General features: G+C 36.5%; 1 protein-coding gene across 1 annotated transcript in view; it reads right to left on the bottom strand.

Moving 5' to 3' along the window:
• CCDC90B (coiled-coil domain containing 90B) overlaps positions 1-17,742 on the bottom strand; it is a 36,435-nt gene that overhangs the window by 12,378 nt on the left and 6,315 nt on the right. The window contains exons 3-8 of the mRNA XM_032852953.1: positions 16,753-16,856; positions 2,832-2,933; positions 2,164-2,205; positions 2,002-2,073; positions 1,863-1,916; positions 365-479 (exon numbers count right to left, since the gene is read on the bottom strand). Coding sequence (XP_032708844.1) covers positions 365-479; positions 1,863-1,916; positions 2,002-2,073; positions 2,164-2,205; positions 2,832-2,933; positions 16,753-16,856 — 489 coding nt within the window. The remainder of the gene's footprint in view (positions 1-364; positions 480-1,862; positions 1,917-2,001; positions 2,074-2,163; positions 2,206-2,831; positions 2,934-16,752; positions 16,857-17,742) is intronic.

Genomic DNA, 17,742 nt, shown 5'->3' with positions numbered 1-17,742 from the left:
GGGCTTAACACCTACATTAACTGCACTTTCAAACTTTCCCAGAAATGTAGTTTTAACTGAATAATGGGGGAATCTTCCGATGAGTGATAATGGGCCCTCTACACAGAAGGTAATCTGTGTAAGACCCCTTGTTTTTATCCTCATGGGAAAGTGAGCTTGCTTGGAACAATCCTTTTCTTTTGCTCGTAATTTTCTTGCCCCACCTTTCTTCCTATAAAAACCTTCCATTTTGTACAATGCATCGAGCTTCCATTCCCTCTACTTGCTAGATAAGAGGCAGCCCAAATAATTTAAAAAAGTGAATTAGATCTTCAGATTTACTCCACTGATTTTTGTTTTTTAACAAGAGAGCAAACTGCCTTACCTGCAAGATAGCGAATTGTTTCAAGCTTGTTAGACTCCATCAGTGTTTTCAAAGAAGCAATTTCAGTGTCAATCTTATTACTGGTCTCGGAAATAATACTTCTGGTTTTGGTATCCTGCAGAAAATAAGAATGAGACAAATTTTGTCCCTGTGAATTATGGACACAAACATTTACATTAGAAACCCTTACTTATGGGCTAACTTTGTATTGCAAAAGTCTTAACTGGGGAAACAGTAAAAACACAGTGATAGAAAAAACATATGAACTTAGTTACAAACTGACAAAAAGAATATACTACTTTTGATATCTGGAGATCATTATTATTGATTTCTTTGGATTAACCTATTTTGGGTACATACTACTAGAAGCCTCACAGTAAAAGATTTGAGACCTAAAATATATGATAATAATCTAAGAAGGAAAAGAAAAATTTTAGTCACAAAACTATAAACACTTTATGTGTATAAAATCCTTAGGATATCACAATGAAAACTTATACACAATCTAAAGAAATCTCATCCAGATTTATAATGTGAATTGGCACCAATATTAAAGGGAATGGCAGAAATGCTTTTGTGGAGTAATACCAAATGCTATGTGTACAGGGGCTAAGCGGTAAGTAGAGAGATAAGATGGCATATGGAGCTTAGAAATGAGCTCTCAGAGAATTTGATTTCCTTGTTTATTTCTTTTATCTGGCCAAGAACAGACCAGAATAGAATACTTGGAAAGAAAAATGAGGCCTTCCCTTCTATTTAATTATAATTAAGAAAGAGTGATGCTCGTTGAGGCACATGTGTGGCACAATCAGTTAAACTGCCACTCTTGGTTTTTGGCTCAGGTTGTGATCTCAGGGTCATGAAACTGAGCGCTGCCTGTGGCTCTAAGCTCAGCACAGAGTCTGCTTAAGACGTTCTCCTGCCCCTCTCTGGCTCGTGCGCTTTCTAAAATCTTAAAAACAACAAAAAAAGAGTGATGTCTCTTCTGGTGGAATGCAGACCAAACGGTTCTTAACTTGTAGGCTGACTCAAAAAGCTGGGTTTTACTTAAGCCATAGAGATTAAACAAGGATCGCAATTTAGGATTAGGAGAAGGTAAACAGTTGTAGAATATGGAGTTTAGAATCCAGGGTCACATTCTGGCTCCAACACTTAGTAGCTAGGTGACTTTAATCTCCCTGTGCCTCATTTTCCAAACTAGCAAAATGGGAATAAAGAGGGCCTTTAGAGGCTAAGGAGAATAGAAGTAAAGCAAGCAAAACAGTATCTGATACATAATAAGCATTCAATAGATAGTTACTGTTAGCCTCTGCCTTCATTTAAAATGCTAATTGTGAATCCTTGTCTTTCAAAAAATAGTTCTTTTGTTTATAGAAATTAGTTATAAAATATGTTACCAGGAAAGCTAGATTCTGACAGAGATCACAGTTCAGGTACAACACATATAAGCAGTTATACATGAGAATGGTATAAAAGACATTTTTACATACTAGTTTACCTTGCTGGTAAATTCTGTGGTTGCTTCCATCAGTTTCTTTTCTTGATCTGTAAACTAAAGGATATGATGAATCAGGAGGTTAAAAAAAAAAGGCTAAAGAAATTAAGTTACCAAGAAGGCACATTTAGAAGCACATTACCATATCAGTTACTCTGCTCCTTTCTAGGTTGATGTCCAGTTTATTGTCTGCTCTGATTTGACTGGTTTCATTCTTTAAAGAAAATAAAAATATTAAGAAATCTCATAATGTTTGTTCTGAAATTAGTAAAATATTCTGAAGTGCTTAAGTACTTAAACTTACGATCAGTTGTTGCTTAACTTGTTCCAATTCAGTTTTCATTTTCTAGGTATAAAGAAAATCACATGCAATTGCCATTACACCAAACATCTACAGCATAATTTATTCAACAAATCTGAAACCCCGCAATAGCAAAAACTGGACGATATCTATACATTTCTAATCAAGGATTAAGTATAACTACACAAAAAAAGAAAATATTTCATCATATTCAAAAAATTCTTATGAACAGTTTAAAAAAAAAGGTATTCTTTACTTTTAAACCATGACTGATATTCAAAATTTAAAAATATTTAAGCTAGTAAACAAAATTCCAACTGAAGTATAAAGTTTTCTTTTAACTGACAAAAGTTAGCACAGAATCATTGTGCTATCCATAAAATGGAAAATGTCCCATTAAATTCCGAGAACATTATATTGAGCTGTATGAGAAATTTTACATAATGAAGAGCTCAAAGATTTTTCCTTCCATAGGACTTGTATACATGTAAGGTACAACCCTTAATCTTTGTTCAAGAAACTGACTTATACATAGAAACTTAATTACAGTTAAACATGTAGTATACTTTGATCTATGACCACATAAAATCATTATTTGGTCCTACTTCTCACCAAGTGGAATACATGTGAAATCAGTTATTTTATTAGTAATAACACAAAACCTGTATCACCTGATTCTCTGCTCTCAGATTTGCAAATTCACTTTTTTCTAGGATGACCATGTCTTTCCTGATGGAGTCCAAATGAGACATTAGTTGTTGTACTGTTATTTCCTGGAAAGCAAAATTAAAGTAACAACGATAATGAATGTCATCACCTTACACAGAATTGTATTCATGAAATGTAGAAGAATCCATTGTTATGCTACAAGGTATAATGTTGCTTGGCTACCTAAACAAAACCAAACCATATGAAAACTGTATCAAAATGAAAAGTTCTAGTCCAAGTTTGCCACATAGGAAGACCCTGAACTCAGCTCCTCCAACAAATTACACCTATTTCCTCCTGAAGAACAATAAAGGGCTAACCAAACAGCTTCTGCACAGCAAAAGATAGATCATATACAAAAAGGCAAGAGAGAGAAAGAAACCTAGTCATGAAGGGAACCCCAAACCCACTGAGAACCACAGTGGAGGGGGGTAATACTAAAGGACTATGAGCAGATCTGTCTGCCCTGGAATACAGAAAAAACAATGAGGTTTCAAAGGGTAACTAGAATATAAAAGATCCTGGCCCAGAACTCTGCCAAGCAGTGTAGGGGCTTGTGAGGGGCTGGTGAGCATCACTGTCCTCCCTGTCCACCCTGAGAGCACACATACAAGCAGGTCTGGACACCACAGCCAGCTTACCACTTCAGCAGCACCAGGCCCCTGACCCAAACCAACACAGTATCCGTGAAGGTGGCCCCAGCAGAGACCACAGCAGAACACCCATGGTCAGTGTTCCCAACAGCTGACTCACCAAGGTGACACAAGCGCAAGGCACCCCAGAATAATCCAGATCCCCACCACTTCACCTCCAGATAACTTGCCGGGACACCCCCGGTTCAGAGCATCCCAGGCCCTTCCAAATTAGCTCACACCCAACCAGGATGCCACCTGCACGAAGGGTCTTGGGAAGCCCTGGCCCATGCTCAGTAAAACGCAAGTTGTCCTGCCAGGGCACTAGCTCCATGGAGAGCCCCAGGCTGCCCAGAATGAAACCTCTTCAGCTTCAGCTGTCTTACCAGGCAAAAACCCTGGGAATGCCTCCAGACAATACCTACTATAGCACCAGCTGTCTGGCCAGGGTGCACTCTATGTGGAGAGGCGTGAGACTGTCCTGGCCTGTACGTGCTTTGGTTCTGTACATCCCACCAAAGTGGCCCTAACATGAAGTGCCCCAGGACCCAAGCCCATGACATCCACACATTCAGAAAGCCAGCTAAAGTCACCAGGCACACATTCTCCACAGGCAATGACTACACAGTATCACTCTACTTTGGAAAAGTAGCTGTTGCATGTAATTCACAGGAAAAAAAAAAAAGCAAGAGGAGGAGACAGTCTACTTCAAACAAAACCAAAACCTTGGAAACAGGACTAAATAGAATGGAAATAAGAAATATGCCTGATAAATAGTTCAAAATTATGGACATAAAGATGCTCACTGGATTGGACAATGGGGTTGATAAACTTACTGAGAACTTGAACCAAGAGAAAATTTAAAAAGAACCCATCAGAGTTGAAGAACACAATATCTGAAATGAAAGATGAACTAAAGGGAATCAACAGATAAGAGGATAGAAAAGAACAGATTAGTGATATGGAAAAGAGGGCAATGGGAAGAACCCAAGCTGAACAGTTAAAAAAAAAAAAAAAAAAGATACGTTAAGGGATCTCCTGGACAACATCAAGTGAAAAAACATTTGCATTATAGGGGTTCGAGAAGACGAAAAGGAAGGGTGCGGGCAGATAAGTTATTTGAAGAAATGACAGATGAAAACCTCCCTTACCAGGGAAGGAGACCTCTAAGTTCAAGAAGTGTAGAGAAGCACTAAAGATGAGCCCAATGAAGTCCACACCACAAATAGTAATTAAAATGTCAAAGATCAAGGCGAGAGGTTTAAAAACCAGAAAGAGAGAAGCAGTGAGTTATATACAAAGGAAATCTCAGACTATCAGCTGATTTCCCTGCAGAAACTATACAGGCCAGAAGAGGACAATATGATATATTCAAAGTGCTTAAAGTTGTAAAAATCTACAACCTGAATACTCCACCATCATTCAAAACTGATGAATTTTCCAGAAAAACAAAATTTTAAAAAGTTTATCACCTTTAGAGGCCTTATAAAAAAAATACAAATGGCGATTCACAGACCTGTACCCCTGGGGCTAATATGTTTATAAAAAAATAAAAAATTAAAAAAAATACAAATTATTTCTTTGAGGGGAAAAGAAGAGGCCATAATTAGAAGAAAATTATGAAATGAAAACTTTCATGGGTTAAAGTAAAGGTAGTACAACACTTAAAAAGTATACTTGAAGATTAAAAGATAGAAGTAGTAAAGTCCATTATATTTAAAAATCAGTTAAGCGTGGGGCGCCTGGGTGGCTCAGTGGGTTAAATAAAGCCTCTGCCTTTGGCTCAGGTCATGATCCCAGAGTCCTGGGATCGAGCCCAGCATTGGGCTCTCTGCCCAGCAGGGAGCCTGCTTCCTCCTCTCTCTCTGCCTGCTTCTTTGCCTACTTGTGATCTGTGTCTGTCAAATAAATAAAATCTTAAAAAAAATCCAGTTAAGCAGACTCACAAACTAAAAAGATATAAAATATGACAATATATACATAAAATATGGAAGCAGGAGATAAAAAATAAAGTTTCTTTTAGAATGTGTTTGAACTTAAGTAACCATCAACTTAATACAGACTGCTAAATACTTGGGATGTCATATATGAACCTTATGGCAACCACAAACCTAAAACCTGTAAGAGATACACAAAAAATAAAGAGAAAGAAAGCTAAGCAAAACACTAAAGAAAGTCATCAATCACAAGGAGTGAGAGCAAGAGACCAAGAAAGAAATGGAGAAGAACTACAAAAGCAACAAAATGGCAAAAAAGAACATATATATCAATAATTAAATGAAATGGTCTAAGAGTTTCAATCAAAAGACACAGGGTGACAGATTGGATTTCAAAAAAAAAAAAAAAAAAAAAAGACCTACCCAAGTGCAGTTTATAATAGACTCACTTCAGTACTAAAGAAACATACAGACTTAAAGTGAAGGGATAGAAAAAGATACACTATGCAAGTTGATGGGGGGGGGGGGAGCAAACCAGAGTAGCAATAATTAAATCAATAAAAATAGACTTTAAAATAAAGACTGTAACAAGAGACAAATAAGGGCATTACATGATAATAAAGGGATCAATCTAACAAGAGGTTATAATAATTATAAATATCTATGCACCCAACACTGGAGCACCTACTAATACATAAAACAAATATTAATAGATAAAGGGAGAAAGTGACAGTAATACAATCCTGGGAGACTTTAATACCCCACTTAGAACAGATAGATCATAAAGAATGAAAATAAATAAGGAAACAGTAGTTTTTCAGCCAACATATTAGCCCAGAGGGACTTAAAAGATACATACCCCCAAACAACAGATTATCCATTCTTTTTAAGGGAACACATAACATTTTCCAGAACAGATCACATGTGAGGCCACAAAACAAGTCTCACTAAATTTAATAAGACAATTCACAGTAATCTTTTCCAACCACAACATACAAAAACTAGAAATAAATCACAAGAATAAAAGTGTAAGAAACAAATACACAGAGGTTAACAACATGCTGTGAAACAACCAATGGGTCAATGAAGAAATTGAAGAGAAAATAAAAAAAATATATGGAGACAAATGAAAATGAAACACAATGGTTTAAAATCCTTGGGGACACAGTGAAAGCAGTTCTAAGAAGGAGATGCGTAGTGAAACAAGCCTACCTCAAGAAACACAAATTTCAAATAAATAATCTAACCCTACGTGTAAAGAAACTAGAAAAAGAACAGAATAAACTCCAAATTAGTAGAAGGAAGAAAATAATAAAGATGAGAGTAGAAATAATTGAAATGGAGACTAAAAACCCCAAAAGAAATAGAATAATGAAACCAAGAGCCAGTTCTTTGAAAAGATAGAAGTGATAAACTTTTAGTCTGACTTATCAAGAAAAAAAGGAGGACACAAATAAAAAAATGAAAGAGGGTAAACAACAACTGACACCACAGAAATACAAAAGATCAGAACAGAATACTACAAAGTTACATGCCAGCAAAATGGCCAACCTACAAGAAATACATAAATTTCTAGAAATATATAAACTGTCAAAACTGAATCACAAATAAATAGAAAATCTGAAGAGACCCATTACTAGTAATGAAATTGAACTGATGATCAAAAAACCCCAACAAACAAATGTCCAGGACCAGACAGAGTCACAGGTGAATTCTATCAAACATTTAAGAGTTTAACACCTGTTCTCAAAATATTCCAAAAAATATTCGAAAAAAAAAAGTAAGCTTCCAAATCCATTCTATGAGGCCAGCATTACCCTGATACCAAAACCAGTCAAAAACACTACAAAAAAAGAAAACAGGCCCGTATCAATGATAAACACAGATGCAAAGTTCTCAAAAAATACTGGCAAATTGAATTCAGCAATACAGTAGGAGGATCATTTACCACGATTAAGTTTGATTTATTCCTGGGATGCAAGGATGGCTCAGTATTCACAAATCAGTCAATGTGGTACATCTCATTAATAAGAGGAAGGATAAAAACCATATCATCTTAATAGATGCAAAGAAAGGCATTTGACAAATTATCTACTCATGATAAAAACTCTCAACAAGTGGGTGTAGAGGGAACATACCTCAACATAATAAAAGCCATGTATGACAAACCACAGCTAACATCATATTCAATGGTGAATAATGGAGAGCTTTTCCTCTAAGATCAGGAAAAAAATGAAGATGTCCACTCTCACCAGTTCCATTCAACACAGTACTGGAAGCCCTAGCCACAGCTATCGGGCAACAAGAAGAAAAGGCACAGAAGTGCTGAAGAAGAAGTACAACTGTCACTCTCTGTAGATGAAACTATACAAAGCCAAATCCTAAACTATACCCAGAAAATCCTAAGCCCTAAACACTGCCAAAAAACCCCTACTAGGAATAGTAAATGAATTCAGTAGAGTTGCAAGACTGAAAATTATTACCCAGAAATCAGGTGCATTTCTATACACTAGTAACAAAGTGGCAGAGAAATAAACAATTCCATTTACGATTGCACCAAAAAGAATAAAATGCCTAGGACTAAACTTAACCAAGGAGTGAAAAAACTGTACTCTGAAATCTTTAAGATGTTGAGGACAGAATTTGAGGATTACACACAGGAAAGGAAAGATATCCCAGGCTCATGGACTGGAAAGATTCATATTGTTAAAATGTCCATACAACCCAAAGCAATCTACGAATTAGAGGCTACTCCTATCAAAATACCAACTGCATCTTTCACAGAACTGGAAAAATAATTGTAAAACTGTACAGAATGACAAAGAACTTCAAATAGCGGTAGCAATTTTGAGAATGAACAAAGCTGGAGGTGTCACAATTCCAGATTTCAAGATATACTATTAAGCTACTGTGATAAAAACAGCCTGGTACTGGCACAAAAACAGACACACAGATCAACAGAAGAGAGTAGAAAGCCCAAAAATAACCCCATGCTTATATGGTAATTTTTTTTAGAAATATTTCAAAGATTTATTTGACAGAGAGAGCTCACAAGTAGGCAGAGAGGCGGGGGTGGGGAGGTCGGGGGAAGCAGGCTCCCCACTGAGCAGAAAGCCTGATGTGGGGTTCGATCCCAGGATCCTGGGATCATGACCTGAGCCGAAGGAAGAGGCTTTAACTTTAACCCGTTGAGCCACCCACGCTTATGTGGTAAATTAATCTATAACAAAGAAGGGCAAAAATATACAATGAAGGAAAAGACAATCCGGTTAGAAATTTCTGGACCAGTGTCAATGAGTCTGCCACATGGGCACACTCCATCCCCCTAAGGAAAGATGATGCTCTCTGCATAAGACTCTCTGCTTTTCCCCTAAGGGACAATCTTTTTCTTTTGCTAATAACTTTCTTGCCCTACCCTCCTATAAAAACCTTTCATTTTGTACAACTCCTCAGAGCCACACTGTACTGGCCAAATGAGCTGTTGCCCGATTTACGAATCATTTAATAAAGCTAAGTCGGTCTTTAAATCTGCTTGGTTGAGGAGTGCCTGGCTGTCTCAGTTGGTAGAATATGTAACTCCTAATCTTGGGGTCATGAGTTCAAGCCTCACCCTGGGCACAGAGCTTACTTAAAAAAAAAAAAAAAATTACTGGTTTGAATTTTTGCTTCTTAAGCCATTTGGTGGGCAGTGAGGGAAAGCAAAGCAAACTTCTTCTGGCAGCATTCAAGGAGAATGAGAAACAGAGACAGGGTACCCACAAACCCTTTGAGTTCAGTGTTTCCTGATGTTTCTGAGGGCTGTGGTAATTTCCTCTTGTTTTTGACCTCTGTGTGCTCTCTCTCTGTTTTGTGTTTTTCCATTCAGCTCCTGACCTAATTGGCTTTCCTTTACAGGGCAGGTCAGCTTGAAATAGCAGATGGTTATGCTGGAGCCCAGTTGAGCCAGCAGAAGGGTCTTCCAGGAGCCACGGCCTTCAGACAACAATTCCCCATGTGGAAAACCCCAGCAAGGTTCTATATGAATTGCTGATGGTATACACAGGGCCTTGTGGCCAGGTCAGAGTACTTCCAGTATGTTCAGGTGCAACGTTTTCTTGTTTTATGTAAATAAAGGTTCTTGCTAGCACGTATCTAGAAGGCCAAAGAGCCACAAAAATTGTTGGACAGAAGTCGAGCATTTAGAGGCTGTTAGACTGTTTGCCACCTCAAGAAGATGTCATACAAAAAATAATAGCTTCGGATAATGGACTTTTTCTAAGATTTAATGAAGTTTTTGTAAGTAATTTAAATATAATTGTTAAGAACAAGTAAATAAAAGTTTTAGATAATCTTTTTAAAGAATCTCCCCAATTCTTTTTGGTAGTATAAAACCTTAAAGTTTTAAGTTAAATGATGCGTTAAATTCATTAAATATCTAGATCATTTCCAAATATGACAAAATACTAAACCATTAATTACTAAACACTGGATAGAAGTAGGGTGTAGAAAAAATAATTATAAAAGGTTTATGAAAAAGGAATTTAAAAAAATATTTTATTTATTTATTTGACAAAGAGAGAGATCACAAGTAGGCAGAGCAGCAGGCAGAGAGAGAGGGGGAAGCAGGCTCCCTGCTGAGCAGAGAGCCCTATGCAGGGCTTGATCCCAGGACCCTGAGATCATGACCTGATCCGGAGGCAGAGGCTTAAGCCATTAAGCCACCCAGGCATCCCAAAAAAGGAATCATTAAAAAGGAATTTTAATGTGTAGTCAAACTGCTTAAGATTAACATAAATTTATTAAAAAAAAAAAAAACTTTCAATATGAAAAGTAAGCTGGTGCAAGATTAGAATTTAGCTTTCTATTAAAGGGACAACGTTTTCTTGGGACTTTTGGTCTTTTTTTTTTAAGACTATAAAAGTTCCTTTCTCTTCTAAATCTTAAATTTCATAATGATCTGTTATCTTATTCACGCAAGTGTTTTAGAATCTTTTTTGACATTTTTGGGGCACCTGAATGGCTCAGTTAGTTAAGTGTCTGACTCTTGATTTCTGCTCTGGTCATGATGTCAGGGTTGTGGAATCAGCCCCACGTCCAGCTCTGTGCTCAGCATGGAGTCTGCTTGTAGAGTCTCTTTCCCTCTGCCCCTCTCCCCACGCTTGCATGCTCACTTGCTCTCTTTCCAAAATAAGTAATTTTTAAAAATCTTTTTTGATATCTTTGACAAACTTTTCCAAATCAAATTCTAAATGAAGTCTTTTTGACCTGGCATATTCCAAAGGATTTGTTAAACCAATCAGGCTTATTTGATAGCAAATTACATGGAAAGCATTGTCAAATAAATAATATGAAGCCTTCTTTATACTGTATTTGTAAAATTGTGGTACATGTAGACAATGTCCATTCTGCTTCTGCAAAAATGGCACCTCACTGCCAGACTTTTGCACTCCTAACATCCTTGTAACATGGTGACAGTGTACTCTTAAATCAGAAAAATTAAAATGGGTAAGCAATGGTTATAAACTGAATAAAGAGTCAGGCATATGGGAAAGCTTAAGACAGAGGCTTGGTTCTTCCTGGCTCCCTGACAAATTCCATCTTCTATTTTTTGCATACCTTCACCCATGGTAGTACATTTAGATGACTTCAAATTACAAATAGGTACTGGGGTGAAGACTTGTGGAAAACTACAAGAACAGTCTACCAGCAGGGTCTGACCTGTCTGGTCCACAATCACTGGAAAAATTGTTTTTGTTTGTTCTCAGATGCTTCATATCTCCTTCTGGACCTTCTGAATACCAGCAGCCAAACTTCTACGGCCACTTAGTATGGGCTATCAGTGTTCTTGTTCTTGTATGTGTGTTTTCAGGATGAGTTAAAGCCTTTCCCTGCTGCAAGGCTCATGCCCTCAAAGTAAAAACAAAACATAACTTTAAAAAATGTATTTCTCACTTAGGGTGTACTTTCCACTACCTCCAATGATCAAGGCACTCACTTTGTGGACATACATCACAGGAGCCTCAGAAAAAAATCTTACAAGCTTCTTGGAATTCTTTTAGTATACAACCTTCTGCTGATTCCCTGTTGTCTTATGCTGGTATGACCAAGCTACAGTAAATCTCTCTGTAATGTCTTATGGTCAAGCCTCTCATCAGCAGGTTTAAGAAGTCTTCCTGGATCCCAATTCAAAAGAATATGTCAGTCACAGTCTAGAGCCTAGTGACAGGGTATCATAACAGGTAACATAAGAGAGGAAGATAGCCTTTGAGTCCTGTGGACAGGGACCAAGTGCTCCTGACTACTGACAATGCTGCAAAACTAAAAGATGCTAGAGACTCTAAATGTAATTTATGAGGAAGATAAGTATCTGACATCTTTTCCTTTACACTGGTATTGGTCAGCAAAAATAACGCCTTCATCTGTATCTCCTAATACAGTTGCTAAAGGGGTGGTAACCTCTTCAGTTTGGGCTAAGAAAAAAAATCTGTGTCCCTAACTTTTCATAAGTAGAATTACATTTCTTTGGTCAGTTCCCACTGTTGAATTAAAAAAAGACCTACCACTGGGGAGCCTGGGTGGCTCATCTGGTTAAGCATCTTTTTTTTTTTTTTTAAATTTTTAAAAAAATGTACTTATTGGGCGCCTGGGAGGCTCAGTGGGTTAAAGCCTCTGTGTTCAGCTCAGGTCATGATCCCGGGGTCCTGGGATTGAGCCCCGCATCAGGCTCTCTGCTCAGCGGGGAGCCTGCTTCCCCCCATTCTCTCTGCCTGCCTCTCTGCCTACTTGTGATCTCTGTCAAATAAATAAATAAAATCTTAAAGAAAAAAAAATGTATTTATTTGTGATTGGGTTATGTACATTGGGGAGGGTATGTGCTATGGTAAGTACTGTGAAGTGTGTAAACCTTACGATTCACAGACCTGTACTCCTGGGGCTAATAATACATTATATATTAATAAAAGATTAAAAAAATGTATTTATTTGACAGAGAGACAATCACTGGTGGCTCCAGTGAACAGAAGTCCAGGACCAGATGGCTTCACAGATGAATTCTACCAAATATTAGAAGGCGAGTTAATACTACTCTTCTCAAACTATTCCAAAAAATAAAAAAGAGGAAGGAAAACTTCCAAATTCATTCTATGAGGCCAGCACTACCCTGATACTAAAAGCAAAGACACCACAAAGAGAACCACAGGCCAGTATCTCTAATGAATGCAGATACAAAACTCCTCAACAAAAATACTAGCGGGGGACCTGGGTGGCTCAGTGGGTTAAAGCCTCTGCCTTCGGCTCGGGTCTTGATCTCAGGGTCCTGGGATCGAGCCCCGCATCCGGCTCTCTGCTCAGCAAGGAGCCTGCTTCCTTTCCTCTCTCTCTGCCTACTTGTGATCTTGAATAAATAAATAAAATCTAAAAAAAAAAAACAACAACCTAGCAAAATGAATCCAATAACATATTAAAAAAATCATTCACCACCATTATTTCTGGGATACAGGATGGTCCAGTATTTTCATATCAATCAATCATATTGTGATAACCTCACAATAACAGAAAGCATAAAAATCATATTATCCTTTTGATACAGAAAAAGCACAAAGCACAAAGACAAAGTACAACACCCATTCATGATAAAAAACTTCAACAAAGCAGGTCTAGAGGAAACATACCTCAACATAATAAAGACCTTTATGAAAAACCCACAGCCAACATCATACTCAGGGGGGAAAAACAGAGCATTTTCTGTAAGGTGAAGAAAAAACAAGGATGTCTACTCTCACCACTTTTATTTAATATAGTCCTAGCCACAGCAATCAAGACAACAAAAAGGAATAAAAGGCATGCAAATTGGTAAGGAAAAAGGAAAACTTTCACTATTTGTAGATAACATACCATATATATATATATACACACACACACACACTATATGTACTAGTACTAGTATACATATATATATACTATATGTACTATATATAGATATGTATCTATATATATATATAGAAAACCCTAAACCACTAAAAACTGATAAATGAATTTAGTAAAGTTGTAGGATACAAAAATCAATGTACAAAAACCTGTTGTATTTCCATACACTAATAATGAAACAGCAGAAAGAGAAATGAAGAAAATAGTCCCATTTACAGTTGTACCAAATATAATAAAATACCTAAGAATAAACTTAACCAAGGAAGTAAAAGACCTGTACTCTGAAACCTCTAAAATACTGATGAAAGAAATTCAAGACGACACACAGAAATGCAAAGATGGGGCTCCTGGGTGTCTCAGTTGGTTAAGCATCTGCCTAGGCTCAGGTCATGATCCCAGGGTTCTGGGATGGAGTTCTGCACTGGGGTCCCTCCTCACCAAGGACTCTGCTTTTCCCTCTCCCTCTGCCACTCCCCCAGCTCATCATGCTCCCTCCCCAGCTCTCTCTCAAACAAATAAATAAAATCTGGAAAAAAAAAAAAAAAAAAAAAAAAAGAAAAGAAACGCAGAGATATTCCATGGTCATGAATTGGAAGAATAAATATTGTTAAAATGTCTATACTACCCACAACAATCTATACGTTTAATGCAACCCCTATCCAATAGCACTTTGCACAGTAGTAGGACAAACAATCCAAAAATTTGCATGGAATGACAAAAGACCTTGAATTGTCAAAGCAATCTTGAAAAAACCAAAGAAAACTGGAGGTACACAATTCCAGATTTCAAGTTATATTATAAAGCTGCAGTAATCAAAGCAGTATGGTAGTGGCACAAAAACAGAACAGAAAGCCAGAAATAAACCTACAGTTACATGGTCAATTAATCTTCAATAAAGCAGGAGACAATACGAAATGGGAAAAAGACAGCCTCTTCAACAAAGGGTGCTGCGAAAACCAGACAGCTACAGGCAAAAGAATGAAAATGGACCACTTTCTCACACCATACCAAAAACAAACTCAAAATAGATTAAAAACTTAAATATAAGACCTGAAACTATAAAGTCCTAGAGGAGAGCACAAGCAGTAACTTCTCTGACACTGGCAGTAGCAACATTTTAAAAATATGTCTTCTAAGGCAAGGGAAATAGAAATAAAAATAAACTATTGGGATTATATCAAAGTAAAAAGCTTCTGCACCGCAAATAGTCAACAAAACTAAAAGACAACATACTGAATGGGAGAAGATATTTGCAAATGACATGTCCAATAAAGAGTTAGTGTGCAAAATATATAAGAACTTAGACAGTTGAACACCCCCCAAAACCAAATAATCCAATTAAGACATAGGCAGAAGACATGACAGACATTTCTCCAGGGAAGATACGCCGATGGCCACCAGGCACATGAAAAGATGCCTAATCAACATCACTTATCATCAGGAAAATGCAAATCAAAAGACAATGAGATATCACCTCATACCTGTTGTAAATAGCTAAAATCAACAAGAAACAACAAATGTTGGTGCGCATGTGAAGAAAAAAGGAACATTTCGGCACTGTTGGTAGAATGCAGACTGGTGCATCCATGATGGAAAACAGTATGGAGGGTCCTCAAAAAATAAAAAATAGAACTACCCTATGAACCAGTAATCACACTACTGAGTATTTAACCCCCAAAATACAAAAATACTTACTCAAAGGGATACATATGCCATTATGTTTATTGCAGTATTATTACGGAAGCAGCCCAAGTGTCCATCAACTGATGAATGGATAAAGAGGATGTGGTGATACATAAAGATACACACACACACACACACACACAAGAATATTATTCAGCCATAAAAAAGAATGAAATCTGGCAATGATAGCAACATGGAGGTAGAGCACAATGCTAAGTGAAATATGTCAGAGAAAGAAAAACACTATATAATTTCATTTATATGTAGAATCTAAAAAAACAAAAAGGCTGAAACAGACTCATAAATACAGAAAACTAGTCATTGCTGGGGGGGGTGGAAGTGGAGTGATGGGTGAAATAGGTAAAGAGAATTAAGAGGTATAAACTTCCAGTTTTAAAATAAATAAATCCTAGAATAGTCAATAGCATTCATTGGAAAAACATTGGAAAACATTGTATAGTGACAGATAGTGACTACATATATCATGGGTGAGCACTCAGTAATGTAGAGAATTGTCAAATCACTACTTTGAACACTTGAAACTAATACAACATTGTATATCAATCATATTTCTATAATGTTAAAAAGTATTTCTGCAAATTGTAAACCATACTTTTAACAGTACATCACTTGGGAAAGGAGGAATAAAAAAGGAAGACAAATCTTAATTCCTAAGTAAAAACATCTGTCAACTCCAAAGGGGGGGGGAATATATATAAAATATATATCTTTTATATAAATATAAAATTATAGGAAGAAAACAAATTCTTAAATACAGTGAATTCATGAATTATTATGAATTTTATGAATTATTCTACAGTTAAGCTCAGCTTATTCTATGCTTTATATAAAATTATTGCTTTTTCTCCATAGCACCAGTGACAGCTCTCAAAAATGACTCAACGTGATTCACTCTTCAGTGGCAAAGTAGAATAATTCTACCTACTGCTCAAGACTGTCAGAGGAATTACATAAAATAATACATGAGAAATCCACAGCTCTGTGCTTCTCTCATCCTAAGTTCTTAGTAAACAGCATTATTTGACCTTAAGGATTTATGTATCCAAATTAAAGCATATTAATGAAGTTGTTCCCAGCCATGTTTATGTCCCTTTCAGCTTTTTAAGTTTGTGAAGATTAACCAGAACACACATGACTACAGTAAAATGTTTTTATCTTTTAATTGGCTTTTGTACTGTGGTAGGTTTTCTATGGGGAAAAAGTTACTTCACAATCTACCATCACCACTTCATATAGTTCAAATATATCATTTTCTCACATAACAAAACATTTGACAAAATCTCATTCTCTGTGCTACCATAATTTTTATTCTTATTTTTTTTTTAAGATTTTATTTATTTGACAGAGAGAGGTCACAAGTAGGCAGAGGAAGGCAGAGAGAGAGGAGGAAGCAGGCTCCCCGCTGAGCAGAGAGCCTGATGCGGGGCTCGATCCCAGGACCCTGAGACCGTGACCCGAGCCGAAGGCAGAGGCTTAACCCACTGAGCCACCCAGGCGCTCCTGTGCTACCATAATTTTATTATGACTCTTCTAACTCCACAATCTCTTTAGATACTGACTTCACCAGAGTTTTGCTTTTTGTTCTCTGGTTCCCTTGTAGAGTATAAGGAAGATGTAGATATATTCAGGAGGTGGGTGGGTAGTCAGAGATGCAGTATAAAAAAGACTGATGAAACTGTCAGAAATGATAATAATGAAAATATTACCTGTTGAGTTCGGGTAACCATCTCCTTGTAGATACCATCCAGGCTGATATTTGATAAAGTGGTTAATGCTGATACAATTGTTTCTGCTTGTGCTTTGTCAAATCCTGTAAACCGCAAATATGTATTTATGTTTTTTAAAAAAATGCATATCTTTATCAACCTGAACAGCTAGAATAATTTTTCCTCATCAAATTATTGTTAAAAAAAGGTTACAGTTAAAAATTTCAGATTAGGTTATTCTCCAATAGCACTCTATAATTTTAATTCCCACTGATCCATTTCCCCATGTCTCCATCAACACTGGATATTGCTAGTGGTTTTGATTTTATAATTGGCATTAAAAAGTGAAATGGCACTGCATTATTTATCCTTAAATTTGCATTTCTTTAGTCAAGTAACTTTACATATACTTATTGCCTATTTTCTGTGAGCTATTTATGGCCTCTGCCCATTTTCCTATAAAACTACTGTAATTTTTTTCATATGAACTCTTCGTATATTAAAGCAATAGGTTCATTGTCATGTATGTTCCTAACATTTCTAACTTTCGAGTTTTAGGTCTTGCTTCCTCAATCTCAAAGTCTTAAAATATTCTACATTCTAGTATTTTTAATAGCTTTTCTCTCACTTTTTTATTTTTGACTTTTAATCAATCTGTAATTATTTTTCAATGAGAATATCTAATGTTTTTTCAAACAGCTAGCCATGTAATCTATCAATTTATTAAATAGCCCTTCCTTTCCCTAATTTGTAATACCTTCTTTATTGTTTGCTAAAAATGTCTACATGTATCTGAATGCCATTCTATTAATTCTATTCCTGTACTATCACATAATTTAAATTACTGTTTCGGTATCTGGTAATCTTTTCTTTGTCTTCTTTTTTGCTATTCTTAAAAAGTCCTTGCACTTCCATGAGAACTTTAGTATCAGCCTAGAAACTAGTTTTTCTTTTCTACATAATTGAAATCATACTACACATGTAATTTTA

The sequence above is a fragment of the Lontra canadensis genome, unplaced genomic scaffold (assembly GCF_010015895.1).
Source record: "Lontra canadensis isolate GAN:19392208 unplaced genomic scaffold, GSC_riverotter_1.0 scaffold7, whole genome shotgun sequence".
Taxonomy (NCBI): domain Eukaryota; kingdom Metazoa; phylum Chordata; class Mammalia; order Carnivora; family Mustelidae; genus Lontra; species Lontra canadensis.
This window is presented reverse-complemented; position numbering and strand designations above follow the sequence as displayed.